The sequence below is a fragment of the Xenopus laevis genome, chromosome 6L, assembly GCF_017654675.1.
Source record: "Xenopus laevis strain J_2021 chromosome 6L, Xenopus_laevis_v10.1, whole genome shotgun sequence".
NCBI classification, from domain to species: Eukaryota; Metazoa; Chordata; class Amphibia; order Anura; family Pipidae; genus Xenopus; species Xenopus laevis.
In genome coordinates this window covers 73,379,706-73,404,782 of record NC_054381.1, presented here as the reverse complement: position 1 = coordinate 73,404,782, position 25,077 = coordinate 73,379,706, and the positions used below count along the sequence as shown (strand labels likewise).

At 37.7% G+C, this 25,077-nt stretch overlaps 1 protein-coding gene across 1 annotated transcript in view; it reads left to right on the top strand.

Annotated features, from left to right (window-relative positions):
- Positions 1-204: 204 nt before the first annotated feature.
- Positions 205-25,077, top strand: part of galnt4.L (polypeptide N-acetylgalactosaminyltransferase 4 L homeolog) — a gene marked incomplete at its 5' end in the record, with an annotated part of 39,704 nt that continues 14,831 nt past the window's right edge. The window contains 6 exon segments of the mRNA NM_001091569.1: positions 205-364; positions 3,039-3,103; positions 16,196-16,620; positions 17,768-17,937; positions 20,582-20,771; positions 22,271-22,456. Coding sequence (NP_001085038.1) covers positions 16,241-16,620; positions 17,768-17,937; positions 20,582-20,771; positions 22,271-22,456 — 926 coding nt within the window.

Here is a 25,077-nt window from a genome sequence, read left to right as displayed (position 1 = left end):
CTCAGCGAGAGACAACCCCTTATTTCCCAAGATGCTTATAATGAGGAAGAACCACCCATTTCCCGTCCCTCCTCCTCCACCTCAGCAATCCTGTGAGCTTTCTGCTTTGCTGCTGTTACCGGGGAAACTTCTTTCTCCGCCTCATCCTAGTATACACATAGGCGTGATTGATTTGAATGACAGTAATTTCCACCTACCACTGAACAACTTTATACACTCGTTGACTGGCTTATACTTCTTTCAGTTTTATGGCAGACTTGCTGCCAATCTGAAAGGGTAAAACTTCCCTTTCTTGAGAATTTTTACACTTACCAGGTCTGCCGGGAGATCGAAGGAGAGGTTCTAGTTCTGATAGGATTTGCAGGTAGGTCTTTAAATCAGGTAGAGTCGATTTAAACGTGAACGTTTTACCCGGGATTTAAAAGTGCCTATAGCTTTCTGCTGGGTGGTATTTAAATACCAAGAAAGGAAGTAGTGCCTCTGCTATGCATAGAAATCAAACTGTTATTTGGAAGCCCTGTATGTCTATTATTTAACCTTAGTGACCCACAAACAGTGCTCAGGAACGAAAGGAAGTGGTTTTGCAATGGACTGGGATCGGATATTGTCCTGTCTTACGGCATGTTCCATTTTGGATTTAAGGATGCTTTTTACTACTTTATGAAAGGCATATCAAAATAAAAAGGGACAGATTTATCAAAATCTGAGTTTAGAGCTTAATAAATAAAAACTCACCCACGTTCTATTCATTCCTATGGGATTTTTAGAATTGTATTTATCAATGGGTGAAAGTAAGAACTCGACCATTTAATAAATACCGCTCTAAAAATCCCATAGGAATAAATACAACGTGGGTGAGTTTTTATTTAGTAAACTCTAAACTCACATTTTGATAAATCTGCCCCTATGTCTTGCTTTTTTATGTCAAGTTTTATAGAATACCAGCCAGAGGAAGGCAGGTTAAGCAGTGTTTAAAGGGATACTGTCATGGGAAAAATTTTTTTTCCAAAATGAATCAGTTAATAGTGTTGCTCCAGTAGAATTCTGCACTGAAATCCATTTCTCAAAAGAGCAAACAGATTTTTTTATATTCAATTTTGAAATCTGACATGGGGCTAGACATATTGTCGATTTCCCAGCTGCCCCAAGTCATGTGACTTGTGCTCTGATAAACTTCAATCATTCTTTACTCCTGTACTGCAAGTTGGAGTGTTATCACCCCCCCCCCCCAGCAGCCAAACAAAAGAACAATGGGAAGGTAACCAGATAAGAGCTCCCTAACATAAGATAACAGCTGCCTGGTAGATCTAAGAACAACACTCAATAGTAAAAACCCATGTCTCACTGAGACACATTCAGTTACATTGAGAAGGAAAAATAGCAGCCTGCCAGAAAGCATTTCTCTCCTAAAGTGCAGGCACAAGTCACATGACCAGGGGCAGCTGGGAAATTGACAAAATGTGTAGCCCCATGTCAGATTTCAAAATTGAATATAAAAAAATCTGTTTGCTCTTTTGAGAAATGGATTTCAGTGCAGAATTCTACTGGAGCAGCACTATTAACTGGTTCATTTTGAAAAAAAAATTTTTTCCCATGACAATATCCCTTTAAATTATTAAAAATGCTATAGTGTTGGTGATGGGCTTTACGATCTCTTGTTAGCAAAAGCAATACTGAAGCTAGGGCTTGGCTCACTAACTTAACCAATGACTTATCCAGTCTTACATTGTAACATAAAACTAGTACAGGAATAAATGACATATTTGCCACACCTGGATCACCAACCTACCCCTGTCATTTTTAGAATATAATGGATTAAAAGAAGGCACTGCCCATTAATATGTTCCACTCTACAGCAATTATAGTAATAACAAAAACTTCTTTCTAACAAAAAAGCTAAAAACTGGCTTTATGATATACCCACACCATTCATCCAGACCAGTGTTGTATTTTGAAATGCATTCTGTGTGGCTGTTTAGAAATCAGTGCAGTATGCATACACGTAGGGGGTTATTTATCAAAGTCCAAATGCTAAAAACTCAAATAAATCGTTTTTTTTTATACTATAAAATCAGATTTTTTAGTGGGAAAAAAACAAACATTTTTGGGATTTATTAAACCCCAAGTCTGAATCAGACCTTCCAATGTTGTATATAAGTCAATGGGAGAGATCTCTATCATATTTGGAAAGTTTTTGTGGTCTGCATTGGAATTAGCCCGAAAATCCTATATTTGAGATTTTTCGGGCAAAAATCTGAAAAATTTCAGCTTTTTGGGGAAAAAGTTCGAAAAAATTGAGTGATTCAGGGTATAAAATCATACCATAAGGATTTTCACTGTTATTCCGCGTTTGTCCCCGATCCTATAAAACCGTGAATTTTTAATAAATAAGGTCCAATGGTGGATTCTAGTTTGGTCGAACCTTTTTTATTTAAATACTCCGATAAATTCAGACTTTGATAAATAAGGCCCCCAATGTAATGATTACTACTCTACAGGTGAAGTTTTTTGTTTTTTCTTTTTAAATTAGCTTATGTTGAGAATAACATCATATCTGCTTTATGGAATATAACCCTGTACTCAAGATCTTACAATCTATGAATTTTAATGGGCAAATTTATGTTGATCAAACCACAATAAAGAAACAGTAAAACTGAAAAATTTGAGTATTTTAAAGTAATAAAAATATAAGGTACTGTTGCCCTGCACATGTTAAACTAGTGTGTTTGCTTCAAAAAGAATGTCTTTCTCCATTTTCAGATTGATTGACTGCCCCCATGGCTATACTGCAGCTTGTTTAGTTAAACTATAGTAGTGTTTCTAAAGCAAACACACCAGTTTTACCAGTCCAGGGCAACAGTACAATATATTTTCATTACTTTAAAAAGCTTTAATTTTTTTGGTGTTATTGTTCTTATAAAACCAAAAAAGGAAATAATGCTTCAATAATGGTATTGCCTAAATGTGTGAATAATAAATATACCTTCAACTGTTTGCACTAATGCCTGTTTATCTATTCACCTGTGTCTCTTTTTAAGGTGATTATACAAGAAGTCTGAAATGGATCGCATTTAAATTATACTGGAGTTAAATACAGAAGATTGTAAGTATGAAACATTATTTTAATAAGAGAGAAAAAGGTGCTGCATTTTGCCATGATTATGAGAGAAAAATGTGCTTCATTTTGCCATGATTATGATGATTATAACTTGTTTTACAAAATATATTTTTTGCTACATTCCTAATATTGTTAGAAAAAGGGTAGCGTTCATTTTAACACATTAAAAGTCATTGCTTTATAGGCTACTGGTATAATTTCCAAAACAGAACAGACATTTATGGAATATTGCTTGGGCTATCTATTTTGCTTGTTAATGAACTAGTTCAAATTTCAGTAGACTATGGGAGCCAAATTTGTATTTATGGGGATTGTGGGCCCATTGAATTTTGCTCACTCAAATGTTTGTTACATTAAGGCTACAGCCACTGATTTCTAGAATTATAAGTAAATATGTTTAGTGTGTTTTTAACCCTTTAAGTGCCACAGAACATAGAATCTACGTTCTGTGGAAAAGGCCCTCTAAATGCCACAGAACGTAGATTCTATGTTCTGCAGCATTAAAGGGTTAAGGAACGGAGGAGCAGTTCCTTCTCGTTCCCCAGCCCCTAGGCAACGAGCCTAGGCAGGGAACGAGTGCCCCCTGAGGCGCGATCGCTCAGGGGCTCCAAAGGCAGCAGCAGGCACGTGCAATGGATGTGCTCTACTGCTGCCCGCACTTCCTGATCCGCAAGCCCCACACACACACAAACACACACTTACTGTATTTTAGCAATACACACTTACACACATACAATTTTGGGGCATCAGGAGTGTCACACACATTCACAGCACTCACACGGTTACACACGCACACAAAACGCAATCTGCCAATTGTACACACACATACACTATGTTGTTGTTTTTTTTTGTTTGTTTTTTAATTGAATCGTCTGTTTTCTTGCCTGAAAAAACTGTTTTATTGCCATTGCGAATATTGTATTTGCTAATTGCATTGCGCAATACCTTTTGTATGTTATTTCGGTTTTATACTGCAATTTCTGTGATTTTAGTACATTTTTAGCCATTATATTGCATGTTTAGCCATTTTTATACATTTTCAGCTTTGCGTAGGTGTTGTTCGCTTATTTCTGTCTGTTTTTAACTATGCTAAAATATTCAAACTTTGATTCTGACTGCTGATTACACTAGGTGAAAAAAAAAAAAAGCATTGATTTTTGTGGTTTTGTTGGTTTTTATACCATTTCGCTCTGTTCTTTGTTACTTCATTTTGCCCATGGAAATTTTGTCTGCTATATATCCATTTGGGGGTCTCTGTATACCACCTAGTTTGGTAAATCTTTTCATATCAGGCATCAAACTGTTCAGTACACCCCTGGCGTTCTTATTTAGGATGACTTTTGCTGGTACGTTGCAAAATGTGGGGTATATAATGGGGTCAAATGCAAGCTTTGCATTTAGCCCTGGCAGTCATAGTTTGGGTGCTTTTTTGTGGTTCGTAATAATTCATGGGCAAAATGATGCTGGAAAGTTTAAGCTTTGAGGCAATTTTCAGATATTTCACCAAAAACCGACAATTTTGGGAAAGCCTTGCTACTCAGTAGTTTGGAGCAGAAAGGCATGGGTTCCCATTTTAGATTCAGTAGAATGTGTACTTTCCAAAAATATATGATTTTGGGGCATAAACATGTATTTCTGTGTTTTTACCCCACAAAAAATGCAATCAATGTGTTGATTTTTCATTAGCTGAAGTTATAGCACTGTTACTAACAGGACTATTTGTATGTGCTAACTTTATTTTGGGGCCTCTAAATGCCAGATACTTTGTTAAACCTATGCACAATGGGCACCAAACTGTTCAGTGGACCCCTGGCAATCATATTCAGGGTATTTTTTCCTGGTACGTAATGATACATGGGAGATATGATGCTGGAAATTTGAAGCTTTGAGGCAATTTTCAGATATTTCACCAAAACTCAAAATTTTGAGAAAGCCTTGCATCTCTGTAGTGTGTAGCAGCAAGGCATGGGTACCCATTTTAGATTCTTTTTCTTCATATTGGTGTTCAAGACTTCAGGCTGTCATTGCCAGCAAAGGGTTTTCAACCAAGTATTTGAAATGAACATTTTATTTTTGTTTTTTTTTTAATTTGTTCAATTACTTGTGATGAATGAAGTGATTGTGTTAAAAAAGGCTTTAGTTCCTCACATTTTTTTTCACCCACCCTGTAAACTGTTCTAAATTGATACATTTAGTGGGTACATTTATTATCTTTGTCCCTGCTGAGCAGGATCTTTGGGTTTCATTACAGGCAGCTGTTGGAATTTAAACAATAGTTGCTAACACTCCAGTGATGCTGCTGAAAATGTATCAACTAAATGTTGCAAAATTGTAACTGTTTAGAGTTTGCGCCTGAATTACTGAGCTGCCAGACTGAAAAGCCAGAGACAGGAACATTCAACTTTAAAGGGGACATTTCATATAACCTTCATATTCAGATATATTACTCATCCTTCCTCAAAACATGTAATGATGCAGAAAGAAAAACATTTTGAAAGCATTTTACCTTCTAGAACTGTCATTATATCAGAGCTGCAGAGAGAACATCTCTGCTCTGTGTCTAGGCTGAAATGAAGAGTGGGAGTGTCTGTTCATTCCCTCACAGGAAGTGGTCACAGCACTGACTGACAGGCTGAACTCTGGAGCTGTAGCAGCCAAACTCCTCCCCTCCCACCCTCTGTCCTGTGTTTTTCCAGCCTGCACATAACTGTCTTCTGCTGCTGCCTGAGCATTCACTTATAACAATATACCTTAAATGTTCAACATAAATCAATAGATGTGAAGGTTAATACAAATTGTAATAGTAATGTAATAGTAGTATTTTCTTTTATTTAAAGTACAACAGTACAGCTCATGTGTTCCACAGCAAATAGGCATCAGTCACACATGTAACTGCCTAACTGGACATAATCTATAGTCCATAATATAGTGGATAATGTACCCCCTACTGTAATTTCTAAAGATATTATGTCACCGAGGAGTTATGTGACCATATAAAATCACGAGGCCGAATTTTGAGGTGACTTCTAATATCTTTATAAATTTCAGTAGGGGTTACATTATGCATTATAATCTACATTTTATGTCAGGAGGGGGGTCGGGGGGGTTGGCGTCCAAATCAGGCACGCCGGCGTTCAATTTGAACGCGACGGTATCAAATTCGGACGCACTGCAGGGATGTCAGAACGCATTGTTTATAAGGATATCATTCACAGTCTGGTCCCATAGGGAAATGACCAGACTGTTGATTATATATTGTTATACACTGTGCAACTCCCTGCCTTTTGTTGCATTATAAAAGTTATACAAACAGTGTTTACTGTTATGATATTCCAGAACAGCAGCTGTAGGTTTGTTTTCCTTCATATTGATATATGATCAGGTGCAGTGATTTGTAAGGGAAAATACAGCTGTTCTGGAACAGTTTATGGTCAGGTGCAGGGAGTTGCAAGGTAAAATGCAGCTGTTGTGGAACGATTTATGATCAGGTGCAGGGAGTTGTAAGGGAATAAATGCAGTTGTTCTGGGATAATTTATGATCAGGTAAAGGGAGTTGCAAGGGGAAATGCAGCTGTTAAGGAACAATTTATGATCAGGTGCAGGGAGTTGCAAGGTAAAATGCAGCTGTTGTGGAACAATTTATGATCAGTTGCAGGGAGTTGTAAGGGAATAAATGCAGTTGTTCTGGGATAATTTATGATTAGGTGCAGGGAGTTGCAAGGGGAAATGCAGCTGTTAAGGAACAATTTATAGGAAGTTGCAAGGGGAAATGCAGCTGTTATGCAACAATTTATAGGGAGTTACAAGGGGAAATGCAGCTGTTCCGGAATAATTTATGATCAAGTGCAGGGAGTTGCAAGGTAAAATGCAGCTGTTGTGGAACAATTTATGATCAGGTAGAGGGAGTTGTAAGGGGAAATACAGCTGTTGTGGAACAATTTATGATCAGGTGCAGGGAGTTGCAAGGGAATAAATGCAGTTATTCTGGGATAATTTATGATCAGGTGCAGGGAGTTGCAAGGGGAAATGCAGCTGTTGTGGAACAATTTATAGGGATGTGCAGGGAGTTGCAAGGGGAAATGCAGCTGTTGTGGACAATTTATAGGGAGTTACAAGGGGAAATGCAGCTGTTCCGGAATAATTTATGATCAAGTGCAGGGAGTTGCAAGGTAAAATGCAGCTGTTGTGGAACAATTTATGATCAGGTAGAGGGAGTTGTAAGGGGAAATACAGCTGTTGTGGAACAATTTATGATCAGGTGCAGGGAGTTGCAAGGGAATAAATGCAGTTGTTCTGGGATAATTTATGATCAGGTGCAGGGAGTTGCAAGGGGAAATGCAGCTGTTGTGGAACAATTTATAGGGATGTGCAGGGAGTTGCAAGGGGAAATGCAGCTGTTGTGGACAATTTATAGGGATGTGCAGGGAGTTGCAAGGGGAAATGCAGCTGTTGTGGAACAATTTATAGGGAGGTGCAGGGAGTTGCAAGGGGAAATGCAGCAGTTGTGGACAATTTATAGGGATGTGCAGGGAGTTGCAAGGGGAAATGCAGCTGTTGTGGAACAATTTATAGGGAGGTGCAGGGAGTTGCAAGGGGAAATGCAGCCGTTGTGGAACAATTTATAGGGAGGTGCAGGGAGTTGCAAGGGGAAATGCAGCTGTTGTGGAACAATTTATAGGGAGGTGCAGGGAGCTGTAAGGGAAGAAATGCAGCTGATGTTCTGGAATTGTATACCATATAACAACAGATGTGGGGACTTTACATACAAAGGAAAACCCAAAATATGTTGTTTGCTGTTTGTATACAACATAATACTGGGTAGAAAATTACTATGGTACTTACAATAACTGCTCATACACATTGCCCCCAGAAAAGAATAAAATACTTTTAGCAGCAGATTATGTATTATTTATACAGAAGTTTGCTTTTTTTTCTTTTCCACAATTATTGCAGGGCAAGAGAAAGGAACAAGCAGTGAAGGAAGGGGGGAAACGAACAGGGCAGAGAGGGGGTTAAATAAATAGGACAGAGAGGGAGAGAAAGAAGCAGGGAAGGGAAAACCAGCAGTAAGGGTTGACAGATGTCTGCAGGGAAGGACTGAGAGTGACATCACAGACACGCCCACTCCTCCCTCATTGGCTGCTGCTCTATAGCTTATACAGAAAGAGCTGTCAGCTGCAGCTCAGATACTGAAGAGTCTGAGACAGGAAGTTGCAAAGGGGGAGGGCTGAGAACAGTTTTCAAGCTAATACAGAAGTTTTTTGATCCAAAAGGTATTAAAATAAAAACTATTAAAAAAAATTCTATTTTACATCATTTTACATTGTTTGATGCATTGTAAAAATTTATGCTATATGTCCCCTTTAAACTTATATTTTGGAAAAACAGTAAAAAATAAATAATGGAAAGTAATTGAAAAAAGTCATTATTTCTGGGGAGCATTTCTGTGTTCTCATCTTCCATACATGCTTGGATTAAAAAAAATTGGTTATTATTGGTATTCTTATAGGAAATGATAGTAATAATAATCACTGCCAGAACTAGAGGGGGGCGGGTCCTGGTACGTAACGCGCAGCCGGGCCCCGCCCCCCCTCCGTACACGCTGGATTTCAGTGGCGAGCGGGCTGCCGGGGGGCCCTGAAGGGGTGCGGGCCCTGGTCCACTCACACCCCCTGCTCCCCCGGTAGTTCCGCCACTGACTAGGGGTAAGGCAGAAGAGGAATTGCCTAGGATGCTAAGGTGGAGGGGCTCCAGGCACATACCTCTCCTGCTACCTTCCCCTAATTCAGGCCCTTGTTTTCACCTCCAGCCGCTCTTCTTGTATCCTTTGCAATGGTCAGCGCATGCATGTGCATATGCGCATGCATGTGCAAATGCGCACACATGTTATTCTTTTATACACGTGGGTGATATAGTTGGCCAACTGTTACTCCATTCAAATGTTCTTCTTTGTAGCAAATTTTACTCCTTTACACATTTTTTACAGATAAGACAGTTGCCGGGTGGGTAGCGGGTCTGTGTTTTTCATGTGTTAATACAGTTTTGCTAATGAAGGTGACTTGAAGATGAACGGGACAGTTGGGAGTTATGTGATCTGTTGCTATGGGTTACTTACGGCACAGGTGCATATTTGCCCAGTGTTGACAAACCATTGCCCTACTGTCTCTGTGGAAGTTGTGAAGAGTCCACCAAGAGAAAGATATCCCAGCAAAGTCGAGATTTCCCACTGTAAGTTGTAAAGAACTATGTGATGTATGCTCTAGTAATTTAGGGTTTTGTATCTGGTAAGAGTGAGTATTTTGTTTCTTTAGCCAAAGTAGTGCAACAGTTTATTATTTGTGTTTTTTGAGTTATTTAGCTTTTTATTCAGCATCTCTCCAGTTTTCAATTTGGTTGCTAGGGCCCAAATTACCCTAGCATTCATGCATTGAGGGAGGGTCTGAATGGAAAGATAAGTAATAAAAAATAGCAATAGCAATAAATGTGTAGCCTTACAGAGCATTTATTTTTTAGATGGCGTCAGTGACCCCCATTTTAAAGCTGGAAAGAGTCAGAAGAAGAAAAAGGCAAATAATTTAAAAACTTTTTTTAAAAAATGAATACCAATTTAAAAATTGCTTAGAATTGCCCATTATGTAATATACTAAAACTTAAGGCAATCTCTTTAAAGGCAATTGTGTTTATGTGAGTGCTTAAGAGAGAACACTTGTGGGTCCCAGTGGTGTTAAAATAATTTTCAAGTAATGCCATGCATTGAGAGAAACAAAAATAATAGTAACAACATTATAAAACAATGGCAGATTTTTTCACTGAGCTGTGAGAGTCTCGATGATGTATTTCATATTCCAGGGAAGAATCTATTAGATTATTTTATATTTCATATTTGATTAACCTATTGGGTAGGTTAGAGTTAGCATGGTCCCTGTTAAGACCTAGTTTTTATACTTTTGCAAGGCCTTCCCCTAATGTAGATATTTTGGTTATAGATACCTCTTTATTCATTTTTAAAGTGATTCTATTATGGGAAAAAAAATTTCAAAAAAAAAGTAAATTAATAGCGCTTCTCCAGCAGACTCCTGCACCAAATCCGTTTTTCAATAGAATAAACAGATTTTTTTTAAATTTGAAATCTGTCATGGGGCTAGACCATATTGTCAGTTTCCCAGGTGCCCTCAGTCATGTCAGCAGAACAATGCTCCCTTACAAAAGATAACCGCTCCCTAATAGATATGAGAGTTGCACTCAATAGTAAAAATCCATCTCCCACTGCGACTCCTTCAGTTACACTGAGTTGGAGAAACAATAGCTTAACTGAAAACCATTTCATCATGAAGTGCTGGCTCTTTCTGAAAACACATGACCAGGCAAAATGACCGAGCATTCCCAGCAGTAGATTATTGTTGTTTTTCCTTTAAGGAGAAGGAAAGTTATAATTACAATTATAGCTTACCTGATACCCTATGTCTGTTAGCAGAAAATTTAATCAGCCCAGTGTACTTCTGTAAAGCCTTACATCACAATCTTATCCTATGCAAAGTAGAGTGAGAAGCCAGATGTTAAGCAAATCAGCTTTTTCACTATGCTGCGTATGCGTAGCCGGATGCCACAGAAGAATGAAGAAGTGGAAGAAGATGATTGTTCCATGCTGCTCATACAGAAGTACCCCCAACTAGTGTAGTTTTCTGCAAACAAGAGCTCTTTACCAGGGTATCTGGTAAGCTATTGTAATACTGAGGTTGGCTCCTTTAAGATTTACATTACCTGTCAGAAGAGTTCCTCCTTGCATAGTGCCTGCGTATAGGTGTAGATTAATCATACCTCCCAACTGTCTCATTTTTCACTGAACCGTTCCAATTTTGACAGCTCAATCTGCAGTCCCAGTTTCTTACTGAAATGTCCTGATTTTCTCTTTAAACTTTATTGAAAGACCAGAAAAAGATACAAAGTTCTGAAATGTAATTACATAAGAGGCTTTTGGCAGAGAGTCCAGAACACTTAGCACCTACACTTGGATACAATTGTAACTATTTTAGATAAGCAGGTCACTTGGGAAAACAGAGAGGGGCAATTCATCTTCATTAGCAAAACTGTAATAACACATAAAACACGTACCTAAAAGCCCCCGAAAAGTGTTCAAAGTTTCTAAAACCTGCCAAATTTTGTAAAATTGACATGGTTTTAGAATAAAATGGGCTTGGTCAAAAAATTCACCACACTATGCACAGCACTTTTTGTGTTTTTCAAATGTTGGGAGGTATGTGTTTTCCTAGAGCTTCTTAGTAGAACTTCTTTTCTGAGGAAGAAATTGAGATGGATGAATCATTTTGGGTAGTAGATGTTGCATCTACTACCCAGTAGTCATGCAGCAGATAAACTTAATGGTATTTAAAATCCTGCAATATTAATATATTTCAGAATAGCCCTCTGGCCCAGGATTTAGTGCTGCTTTCTCATTGCACATCAAGCCACTCCCCCATTATGTGTTTATTTATATTATTACTTTAATTTTAATAGATGTACCAACATTTGTGTACATGGCACTAGAAACTCTGAATAAAGTGCTAAATACAGTAAATGGTTTAAAAGACCCGGTTTGTCACTAAATACAAGGGGAAGATATGTTTTAAATTAGAAGAAAGTTGAGCATGCTGATTGCTTTAAAATTTTAATTTTGGGCTATTGAAATAATTTCTAGTAATAGTAGTCTGTATTATGAGTGGAATGATAAATTAAGGCAGAAGTATGGTATACTGCTTTTGGCTTGCTCGGGAGCACCATTTCCTCACACCTGAGGTGGATTTAGCAGCAGTTTAGAGAATTTGTACATCTTACTAAGATGGATACTAAGTCACTTTACTTATTTATAGGGTGGAGGCTGAAATATATCCAGCATCATGTTATTTATGTTTCCAATGAACCATGGCTGCTAAAACTTTTTACCATGTTGGTATACTTTATACTGGAAGCCTTAACTTTCCCATATACTGTTACAAAATTCTACCACCAGATGCAGAAATAGAAGCATACCCATTCATGATTAGAAAAGTATTCCAATGGAGGTTAACTGGCTTTTACCTGGATTAATCCTAGTGGGTGTTCAATTTTAAGTTTGTGGTAGGAAAACTAGACTGTAGCTGCACTGAAACACAATATACAAAATTATAAAAAATAATAAAAATTATGTGTATTACTAAGGGGCAGATTTATTAAGGTTTGAGTTGTGTTTTCCATGAAAAATTCCAGTTTTTGATGTTATTTTGCAGTCCAAAAATCTATATTTTTTTTTATTTTTTTTTAGTTTATTTATACCTCGACCCTGGAAATGGTTTAAATCTGAAAATACGCCATCTAAAACCTGTCGAGGTCACATAGAAGTGAATGGCAGAGGTCCCTTGAATCATTGGAAGATGTTAATAGCCTTCATGATGTTCAGTTTTTTTTCCAGAGGGTTTTGCTCAATCAATTCGAGGTTTTGGGGTTTTTTTGACAAAAACTCGATCAATTCAAATTTTTGGGTTGTTATGCCCAAACTCGCTGATTCGAGTTTTTTCCATTCTAATTTGTTCTTAAATTAGAAACCATTCGAGTTGTGAGTTCATTCAAGGTCTAAAAAATAGGGTGCTAACTGCCAATATGTGAGAGCTGTGAAGATGTGGAATTCTCTCCATCAATCAGTTGTACAGGCTGATACATTAGATAGCTTTAAGAAGGGGTTGGATTGCTTTTTAGCAAGTGAGGGAATACAGGGTTATGGAAGATAGCTCATAGTACAACTTGATCCAGGGACTAGACCGATTGCCATTTTGGAGTCAGGAAGGAATTTTTTCCCCCTCTGAGGCAAATTGGAGAGGCTTCAGATGGGTTTTTTAAAAGTTAGTTCTAAGCAACTTTCCAATATACATTATTTAAGCATTTTTGGTGTTTTTAAAGCTATTTGTAAACGTAGTTGTAACTTAGAGTAGTATTTTTTGTCTCTTTCTGTACTCTGGTTTTGACTTTTGAAAAACTGTGGCAGAAGTCTTGTAGGAAAATAGCACAAGGATGTTTGTTGCCATATCTGCAGAAAGTGTTCTCTACTGTATTTTCATGTGCGCTGGCAGGGACATACTGTTCTGCTCTCTCTACCAAATAGCCCCTTTTAGAAACTTTTGTATACATTTCTGGCATAATTGCAGGAGCTATCAAAATTGGGGCTGTCTCACAGAAAACAGGACAGTTGGGAGGTATGCATAACAGATGGGGTGCTTTGTCGTCTGAGAGAGAGGAGATTTCCGTCGCATCACAAGTGGCCAAAAATACCTTCCCGTCCAGTCTTTGCAATCACTGCATGTAAAGTGGTTCTACATGTGTCTCTTCAAATGAATGCAGAGGGCCAGGTATTTTGGGGTATTTTTTTTGACTGTGCTAAATCTCCTCTCCAGTCCTGTTTGTCATTGTCCTTAGTAATTTAGAGCCAGTAGTTCAGGGAATGTAACAGATACTACTTTGAGTAGAAAATACATTTAGAAATGGCTTTAAAACCACCAGAGGTTTTACATCAATGTATACTAGAAAGTTGTTTAGGGTTACATTTTATTTCATTATGCAAAAAAACAGGTTTTACTGTATTCTATTTTAATTGATGTACAATGTCAGTGTTTGTGTACACCTGTTTCATGTGAAGTTCCTTTTGTTAATTCACATACAAAGACAAATGTTTCCGGTTAATGTGTAAACACCTTACCTTGTGTTCCTGACACACAAGAACAATACAAGGACACGTCGTTAGTCTGTATGCTGTCAGGTAAATGCTTGCTATCACGTACATTTGTACAGTATATATGCAAAGCTATATTGCTTATTCAATGGACATGCTCTGGGCTGATATTAGTTACCTGAGCTTAGTATATAATACAGGTATGGGACCTGTTATCGATAATGCTCATTACAAGGGGTTTTCCAGATGAGGTATTTTTTTGGATCTACGTTACTTAAGTCTACTAAAAAAATTATTAATTAAACCCAATAGGCTTGTTTTGCCTCCAATAAGAAATAATTATATCTTAGAAAGGATCAAGTAATAGGTACTGTTTTAATATAATTAAAATGGAGTCTATGGGAGACGGCTTTCGCATAATTCAGATCTTTCTGAATAATGGGTTTACGGATGAAGGATCCCATACCTGTATATATAAAATATAATCTCATTTAGACTCTCATTACATAGTAGTCCAGAAACCAGAGCCCTCTGCATCATACTGTATTAATCAGCCCTGTAGCATTAGATTGTATCATTGACAAATTTTCTGCTGGCTGATTTCTCACAACACTTTTGGTTGTTGCTGACGTGTACTTTCCTTCAAATCCCTCTTATCACACTTTAATAGTAGTGCCCAACCCAAGATTAACTGGTTAAGAGTTACAAATTAACCACAAGATCTCTGTTTGACATTCAGTATATCCTAATGACGTTAGGTGCACACGCCTGTTTGTTAAACTGTACTCTTGAAATGCTTATATTCTGCTAGAATATTGCAATGCTTTCTACAATTTAAGTTCCCAAATCAGAACCCCAAGCTTTCTTTTGTGGTTCTTAGTTGGTTTGATGCTAAAATAAGTTTTTGTCATAAATGGATATGATTACATAATATCCCAGTGTTTAAAATCTCCAGTTGTTTAGCCTCACTAAATAGTTCTATACAGTTTCTTTTAAAGGAGAAAGAATACCATTTTACAAGTGGAGTTCCAAAACTAAAGGTGGCCATACACCGGTCGATAAAAGCTGCCGACAGACCTTGTCGGCATCTTATTGGCCCGTGTATGGGGCCCCCGCATCTATTCGTTGATGCGGTCCCGCGATCCGATTGCCCGTTAGGCATCGTTAGGATCCGATCGTTGGGCCCTAGGTGGGCATATCGGAGGGAGATCCGCTCGTTTGGTGACATCGCCAAACGAGCGGATCTCTCCATGTATGGCCACCTTTAGGCCTGACACCCCTGGCCGGTGCTCCGATCAGCAGAAAACTGCACCGGCCTGGGGTTCTTCTAGGGAGCACCACTGAGCGATCCTCTTCCTGCTTCTTCAGTTTTCAAAATTATACAAGACAGACGCATACGCAGTAGAGTGAAATAGCCGACTTTTTCATTAAAGTTCGGCTTTTTGCTTTACTGCACTTGCGCAGCCACAAGAAGACTCGAAGAAGCAGGAAGATCTCTCAGTGGTGCTCGCTAGAAGATCCCCGGGCCAATTCGGTTTTCTGCTGATAGGAGCACCGGCCCGGGCTGTCAGGTAAAGTAAAAGTAGTTACTTGGGGGTGCCTAACAAGAGTACCAAGAGTAAAATGGTATTCCTTCTACTTTACTGTGACATTCATGGTTTCGTAAAATAGCAATTTTTTTGGTTTGCTCTTCCTATTGCTTGGCTTATTTACGCAATTCAGACATGTCTAATCATCCATCAGGCATTTAGAATATATTACCATTGGCATTTTAACTTGTGCTTTGAAAGGGCTCCGTTAAACGTGCAAATTCAATATCAGAATTGCAGACATGTAAATACTATTTACAACCATACTAGTGTGTCTACACTGTCCTTTCACTTTTGCCTACCATCTTGTAGTTTGCCTTTGCCAACATTAAACCTACTGTATAGTCCAAAATGCATTTTGTAAGTTAGTAATTTTGAACATGTATTCTGCTGAAAAATGCCCACATTGCTGGAAATTGGAAGTGTCTAATAATGCCACACTGATGATTTTTATATAATTACTGCCTGTGAATATGAGAATTGTTTGAAAAAGCCAGTGCTTAGGGATGAGATAAATATTTTGCAGGGAAAAAACGCCCATAGATTCTAATGTTTAGCATAAAATAAGTTGCAGGTTTGAGAATATCTGTGTTTGGCTAAAAAGTATTGGCTCTGTTAATTCATGTTCATGGGATGCAATAAAAACCTACGGCATTGGAATGTTAATAAACTTCTGTGTGTAAGGATCATTATCAAGTGTTAACATACCCTCCAGTACACGGGATGTGTACTTTTTTTTTTGTTTGTTTTTGTTTTAATGTTTCTAATTGAATACACCAATCTTACTTTCAGCGGTGCAGTTCATGTTGAACTAGTGTTGGCCAAACACAAGCTGCAATGAGGATCCGTGTGAGAAGGTGTCCACTAATTGTAAAGACATGCGCAATACTTGGTTTTTTTATGATAGCTTATATATTCGTTGAATTTTCTGCCCCTGTGTTCCACACTTCTGTGAGTGAAGGGCTCACAACAAAGAGAAGATTGGAGAGAGATATCACTGTAGCAGAGGAAAAATATGAAGAACTTAAGCAACCAGTTTATAAAAAGCCTCCTCCGGATCCAAACATGCCTGGAGAATGGGGTAAAGCTGCCAGATTGGAGCTTGGACCTACAGAGAAAAAGATGCAGGAGGAAAGCATTGAAAAATATGCCTTGAATATTTATTTGAGCGACCAGATATCACTGCATCGGCACATAATGGACAACAGAATGTATGAGTAAGTATTTTACTTGTGCTTTGATCCTTTTAAGCCAATGTATTTAAAACTTTTGAATTTGAAGCAGTAATGGTAAGTGGATTGTTTTATTCAGGATAAGAATTTCTGAAAAACTGTCTGGCTTGCGAAGTGATGGTGATTTCCATAACTTGCTATTTGTCTCACCAATTTGTAATCCACTGTAAGGTTAGGACTATAAGGTTACTTGTGTTAAATTTACTTCTCATGCACTGTAGTGGGTTTTAGTGTTTTTCAGTACTGCGTACCTTAGATATTATTTTTTGTCAAATTAACTCTTTTATACTTGTTTTCCATACAAGTTAGTTTTTTAGTTTCAGCACTTATGTTCCATTAAAAGTCCCCTTGATTTCCAGCTAAGTGGAATACGTTCACATTTTTTCTTGGTTCATCATAGAGTTGTGTGTCAGTCTGAGGACAGAAAAGTGACTTCATAAATAATTAATGAATACTTTCCTGCCACCTATCAAGGGAACTGGGGTGTACAAAGCCTCTACTACTGAAGGAAAGACTGGTGCCTGCCAAAATACTGAAATATTCCACTGAAGACATCTGCTTGATGACATAAGTTAATGAAATCACTGTAACTAGCAGAGATTTTTTTCAAAATGGAGTGTCTAACCTAACAATAATTTATAAATTATATTCTGGTGTATGCGGTGTTGACAAAGTATTTATAAAATAATAGCTTGTAAGGCAATACCAGTATAGTAGAAGTATGCAGTGTGTGATCTCTTAGCGAAAATATAGTTATGAACAAACATAAAGAGTTGCTGTGAAGCAGTAGCTTCACAGAAGCCAAAGAAGTGTAAAATTCAGTTAGTGGCCATTCAACTTAAAAATCCATATCTAAGAGACTTTCATTCTTGTGGGGGCCTCAATTTGCAAGTGTTGAAATGTCAAATCTCCACAGTCCCATGGTCCCACAGCACTGGGAGTTACATGTAACTCTTAACCTCGCCAACCTTCATTGAAGATGACTGTAATATAACTGTAGGATCATTGGAAATTGCTTACCGTACGTACTGGTTTGAAATTTTGCAATTAGATCATAATATCTGAAGTGATTATCTGTTTTACATTTTCTGTGGTAGTATTTTTTCTAATCAGATCTCTGCTTTGTTTTTAGATGTAAATCAAAGACATTCAGCTACAGAAAGCTTCCAACAACATCTGTTATCATTGCTTTCTACAATGAAGCTTTGTCAACGCTGCTCCGGACAATACATAGTGTTCTAGAATCTTCCCCTGCTGTACTTCTGAGAGAAATTATATTGGTGGATGACTTCAGTGACAAAGGTATAGAATAATTTATGCAATGTCCGTAAAATTATACCTACAGAGGAAGCAGTCCCTATGTTTGCAGGGGGCCCAGGAGTGTTGGGCCCTAGCGACGCCCTAATTAATGAGAAATTTTAATATATTTTAGTAGGCTAGGCCAACTTATCAATATTTTGGGACCCTAAATTGAATTTGTTGTGTGGCATCGTAGCATCTAGTTATGCCACTGACCTATCTATGATTGGGTGCTCTATACCTCAATGTTCAATCTTTATCAAGTGCTCAAGATAAAGATAAAAACTGAGCTCTTTTATTTTGTACCTGGTCCTTTCAGCAGTCTCATCTTATTGTTTTCCCTTGTTTTTGATATGAAATGCTCCATAGCCTAACTTTTTTATTTAGTGTACTACAGGTAAGCAGGGCTGCTCTTACCTTGAGACAAGGGGAGGACATTTCCTCAGGTGACAGTGAGTGACCAATTACCAGGGGCAGCAAAAAGCCACCTCCTGTAACTAAGAGAGTTCTATAACGATCATTGAACTAGCGATGCTGCTCCCCTTTGACCTGCTCAGACTCTGAAGTTTTAAGCGTGGAACGGTAGAGGGGGGCGGCATCGGGCTGCTGCTTCAGGTGGCAACATACCCAGTATCGCTCCTGTAGGTAAGAGACTTACTGGACAATCAATTGCAATAAAATTTACTGGAATAAAAAGGCACTAAGGGTAATTTACAAGCATAATGCTGTGTGAAAAGTTAAACTGGTACATTTTTAGATGCAATTTGCAGTGTTTTCTACCAACAATGCAGCATTTTTCCCCACACAATTCTAGGAAAATTGCCACCACATGGGGTGGTTGAGACCGAGCGTCAAAACTAATGCAATTGCACATCTCATGGGTCACATCTCATGGGTGTGTGCTGTAGCTAGCATTTTCACCACTGGGGTTATATCACTACTATTACATATCGTTACATTGAAGCTTGTGATTCTTTTTATCTGCAAGTCTGCTGCAGCTATTGACTCAACCGACGGTGGAACGCCACATTCAGGCTGGCAGTAGTTCAATGGCTCCCTGGCATCAATAGGCATGCAAATTATGTGTGGTGGCCCCAGGCAATCTGTTTTACAATTTGTTTTTCCTAGTCAAACAAAAGAACATAATATGGGGAATATGGTAGTATTCATATATTGTGCCATGTTTTCGGGCGATTTTCCTTCTTCTTTAAAAGTTACTTACAGATCATGTTGATTGGCTGATAGATCTGCTTTAGTAATTAATTGTAGGCTTTCAAACCTGACTGTTTTGCCAACTTGACTGTCCCTTCTCAACTTGTCCGATAGAATTTTACACTAACTTAGTACTGCAGAAAAATGTTGCACTTTTGGCACTTGTGGATGCATTCATAAATTACCCCTACAGAGTATGTATCCTATACAGTCCCTTCTTCATATTCTGTGCTTTCCACGACTGCCTCAACATAATTAGATTAATTGTGAAAACTTTTCCACCAACTAAAACAAAACTTCATTGTAGATCAGTGCTGTCCAACTTCTGTGCTACCGAGGGCCAAAATTTTTTTGGCCTTCATGGTGGATGGCTGATAATGGAAACCAGTGTTGACCACTCCCTGTTTTTAAACCACACCCATGTTACCACAAGACCACCTCCACATTAATGGTGGTAGCACACCAAAAGACCAGATTATTGTTGCTAACTACAGGGATGTCATTTATCACTCATGTGAAAAAAGTTGTCATATTAAAGGGATACTGTCATGGGGAAAAAACATTTTTTTAAAAATGAATCAGTTAATAGTGCTGCTCCAGCAGAAGTCTGCACTGAAATCAATTTCTCAAAAGAGCAAACAGATTTTTTTTATATTTAATTTTGAAATCTGACATGGGGCTAGACATATTGTCAATTTCCCAGCTGCCCCAAGTCATGTGACTTTTGCTTCAATCACTCTTTACTGCTGTACTGCAAGTTGGAGTGTTATCACCCCCTCCCTTCCCCCCCCCCCCCCAGCAGCCAAACAAAAGAACATTGGGAAGGTAACCAGATAGCAGCTCCCTAACACAAGATAACAGCTGCCTGGTAGATCTAAGAACAACACTCAATAGTAAAAACCCATGTCCCACTGAGACACATTCAGTTCCATTGAGAAGGAAAAACAGCAGCCTGCCAGAAAGCATTTCTCTCCTAAAGTGCAGGCACAAGTCACATGACTGGGGCAGCTGACAAAATGTCTAGCCCCATGTCAGATTTCAAAATTGAATATAAAAAATCTGTTTGCTCTTTTGAGAAATGGATTTCAGTGCAGAAGACTGCTGGAGTAGCACTATTAACTGATGCATTTTGAAAAAAACATGTTTTCTGATGACAGGATCCCTTAAAAGGAATTGTTCAGTGTAAAAATAAAAACTGGGTAAATAGGCTGTACAAAATAAAAAATGTTAGTTAGCCAAAAATGTAATGTGTGAAGGCCGAAGTGACTGAATGTGTAACATAATAGCCAGAACACTTCTTCCTGCTTTGCAGCTCTCTTGCTTTCCACTGATTGGTTACCAGGCAGTAACCAATCTGTTTGTGGGAGCAACTCATTTTATGTGCTAATATTCATTTAAAGGTCATTCACATTAATACATTTCTTTCTCCTTTAAGTGTATTTAAAATCCCAACTTGAAGACTATATTGGTGGCTTGGACAGGGTTCGCTTGATAAGAACCACAAAACGTGAAGGACTGGTTCGTGCCCGAATAATTGGAGCAACTTATGCAATAGGTGATGTGCTCACATTTTTAGACTGTCACTGTGAGTGCGTTACCGGTTGGCTGGAACCACTTTTGGAAAGGTAATGTACTAACATCACTTATTGATCGCATATTGATATTTACAGTATAAAGTTTCGGGTTCCACAGCAGCAGTAAAATTGTGTCTATGTTTTATGACTCCTGAAAAGTAATGTTGTTTAATGGTTGCAATACTCGAATTCTTTAGTTCTTTTCATGAGGAAGTTGAATGACAAGCATGATATGTGGGAAAGCGCAGTACCACAAATCTTGAATTCGGAATGGCACATTCTTAACCATGTAGTGGTAGTGGTTGCCTTAATAACAGTGCCCACAAAATGGCTCCTGCCTGCTTGCTATAATTATGAATTCCCAGGAAACAAGATTCAAATAATTTATATTGAGTAATTAAAGTTAATTTTGCTTGAATAATGTGATAAAATAGGATTTTGAATAATTTTTTTGGGTGACGGGTCCCCTTTAAGCTTGCTTCAGAAACACTACTATAGTTCATACAAAAAAGCTGCTATGTACTAGCAATGACGGAAATTGAAAAAAGGCTATATGTCACGGGTTAAATAGCTTATCTGCTATCTACTGTGTAACCTGAGCCTTTTCTTCTTTGAATTGCTGCCCCCATTGCTACACAGCAGCTTATTTATATAAATAGTAGTGTTTCTGAAGCAAACACAGCAGTTTTACCAGTGCAGGGCAACATTGCATTATGTTTTTATTTCTTTAAAACACTCTTATTTTTTGATGTTACTGTTTCTTTAAAATTTTTAATGAAAGTGTGGTAAATTCTTTGCCTGATGTTTCCAAATTTGGTCCAAAAACAGAGCCCAAAGAAACCAAATTTGCAATATGAGCAGTTGGATGGTTGTCCTCAAAACAGTCACAATGCCACAGTATAGAAAGAAACCTGATTTAAAATTCTTCGAAAACCTACCAGCTTCAGTTTTAAATGAATATTTCCAAATGCTGGCCATACATCCTTTGGCACATTAGTGTTGCCCAGATATGCCTAAAAACGGTCCACATAATAATGTAACTTAGCCCTTTCTGGCAAGCTTGAAGTTGTTTACTGCAAAATCTGGAACTATGGCTGGTTTGTCCCATGAAAAAACAAATAGCTAGGTAGTGTGGTTTAGCTCTTGGGAAATACATCCAGTGTTGTCTCTCAGAATGAAATATTCATGTCTCATAACCCCAGTATCTTATGAAATTGTATTGCAAATGCAGGTATTGGATATTTTATCACAAATGCTTGGACCTAGGGTTTTCCAGATATGAGATATTTGCGTAATATGTGGCACCATACCCTAGGTCTGTTAATAGATGTTAAAAAAAACAAAAAAACAATTGGATTGTTTTTAGTCAGCATGAATTTAAGCTAGTTTAGTTAAGCGAAAGTACCTGTACAACATGTTTTCATATTATTATAGCTAAAAAAGCAAATCAGTAATGTATTCCATCATGTTTTGATTTAAAGGTTTCTGGGTAATAGATCCCTTGTATGGCTTATATCAAGTTTGACCACTTTGTGTATTCTCTCTTTAAGGATTGGTGAAAATGAAACTGCAGTGGTCTGCCCTGTGATTGACACAATAGACTGGAACACATTTGAATTTTACATGCAAACTGGGGAGCCTATGATTGGAGGTTTTGACTGGAGACTAACATTTCAGTGGCATGCAGTACCTGAAAAAGAGCGCCAGAGGCGAAAATCCAGGATTGATCCAATCAGGTATGTGCTGACGGCAGATCTTTCATACAGTACTTTGGTTATATACTAGATCAAAAACATTGTCAGCTAAGAATAAGGTATTTTATAGACGGATCTGCATAAAATAAAATGACGCATTTGTATCATCATCATGATTTATTTGTATAGCGCCGACAAGATATGCAGTGCTTTGCATATATATATAGAAGTTTTAGCCAACATTAGTTTAAGAATCTTTAATCAGCATTGTTTCTGCTTATTAGTCTTGTGGCATGCTTGACATTTTTTCTCTCCCTCTTTGTCACAGAAGTCATTGGTTCTTGCTATTTGGCCTAGATATGCTAGATACGAGTATTGCTGAGACAGAGCTTTTGCTCATTGAAAAAAAGATCTGTATTGTTGCTCATAAATGCATTGGATGCATAATACATGTTGTAAAAACATTGTGAAAATTGGCTCAGTAAATGTGAAGGGCTCAATCCGCTTTACTGGTTATAGTCCAGCAGAAAAAAATTGCATATAATTTTATTTTTTTCTAGTGCATGTAACCACAGCAACAAATCAAACATTTGCTTTCATTATGCTAACTAGACCTATCAAAGTTAATTGCTGATTGTGGCAAACTAATGTACTTGCATTTTTGCTATAGTAAGTAGAGTGCTGGACAGTTGTAGCGGTCTCCTTGCATTTTGACAATGCTTTTGTGCTATATAAGTGTTGGTATTTTAATGTAAGGTAAGGAGGGAATGTCAGATAATGTATTTAAAAATACATAAATTCAATGTTAATTGAAAATGGTAATTATTCCAGTTTACAAAGCACTGGTGGTTCCCCATCTACAGTATGCAGTGCAATACAGTTTCCAGTACTCAAAACAGACATTAAATAAAATTAGATATGGGCAACCCAAGTTAAAAAGTTGTGCAGGATTTTCTATAATCCATAGAAAATTATTGAAAATGTAAGTAAAAGTTCTTAGAAATATAATTGGTAATTGTGGCTATATCCTAAATGGATTAAAATCTCAAACATTAAAAGTAGTAAATTTATCCCTTTAACTTCCTTTTAAATGGCACTTTAAATTCACTTGTCAAGATGTCCACTCTGGTCAGGTGTTTATGTGATTTTGTCCCCTTAGTAACATTTTATAATCCATGTCATAGCTTTAAGAACTGGCAGTGTATAGACTTTCATGTTTTCTATGTTACTGACTAGAATTAAAGATTAAGGGCACCACTTGACTACAACAGTTTTCTTACTTTTTTTTTTTATGAATCATGACACAAGAATCATGTTTTTGATATTATGTGGTGGGGTCGGAATTGCTGGCAAATTCATCTTGATTATAACAGAATAAAGTTTTCTAAATTTAATTTTAATCAGCAACACATTTTGCTTGAATTCTGAAATATAACTCTTTATAGAGCTTATAATTAGGTGAATCTCCTTTAAAGGAGAAGTAATCCCTAAAAAATTAATATGGATAAAAATGCCATATTTTATATAATGACCTTATTGCACCAGACTAAAGTTTCAGCTTCTCAATAACAGCAATGATCCGGGATTTCAAACTTGTCACAGGGGGTCACCATTTTGGAAAGTGTTTGCGACACTTGTATGTTCAGTGGGCTCTGAGCAGCTGTTTCGAGGCTAAGCTTAGGGGTCGATGCAAATTATTAAGTAGAAAATTATGTTGGCCTGTAATATAAGATGATGCTACAGGGTAGATTATTAAATTCTCATGCTAGTTGCACTAGTTCCTGTGCTGCCATGTAGTAATTATATGTATTAATTACTAATCAGCCTTATATTACAATGTATTTTATGTGCACTGTATATAATGAGTCGGCCCCTAAGCTCAGTAAATGACGGCAGCACAGAGTATGTGCAGTGAATCAGCAGAAAAGAAGATGGGGAGCTACTGGGACATCTTTGGAGACACAGATATTTACTGCTAAAGGGCTGTGGTTGCCTTAGACTGGTAAGCCCAAAATATAATGTACAACATTTCTAGCCTACGTCTTCAGTTAAGCTTTAGTTCTCCTTTAAGTAGTGATAATTATACTATAATTATCCTATAATTTGCTGATTTACTTCAGCATCTAATGAGTAAAGGTGCCAGTACACAATAAGTCCTCTTGCTAACTAGGCAGCCACTAGGTATTTCACTGGGTTACCAAAGGCAAAAGCCTTATACAATAATATAATCCAGGGAGTTGTTTGTCCCAAGAAATTATCCATATTTTCACTGTATTTCAGTGCTGACAAATCGTTTTGATTGATTTCTTTTTTTTCTTCTTCCCTTGAGTGCTTCAGTATATGCAGAATTTGAGCTAGTTCTTTAATATTTATTTACTCATCAGACATTTGCTTTCACTGGTCACATGTATCTGTCTTTTTTTTCTGTCCTACGTTCTGGGTCATACTTGGTTGCCTGGTTTATCCTCCCTGGGTTGGCGAATAGCCCCTCTAGGTGAATTCCGGCAGAGTGCCTCACTTTCCTCCCTCTCTCACAAAGTTAGGGATTAGGCAGGTGTCTGTGCAGAACACCTCCAGTTTTTACTGCCATAGCTGTCCTGCACTGGTTTTTCACGAGGTGTGACATGGAGGTGGCCATTCTAGGTTGCCACTTCATTCTTCCT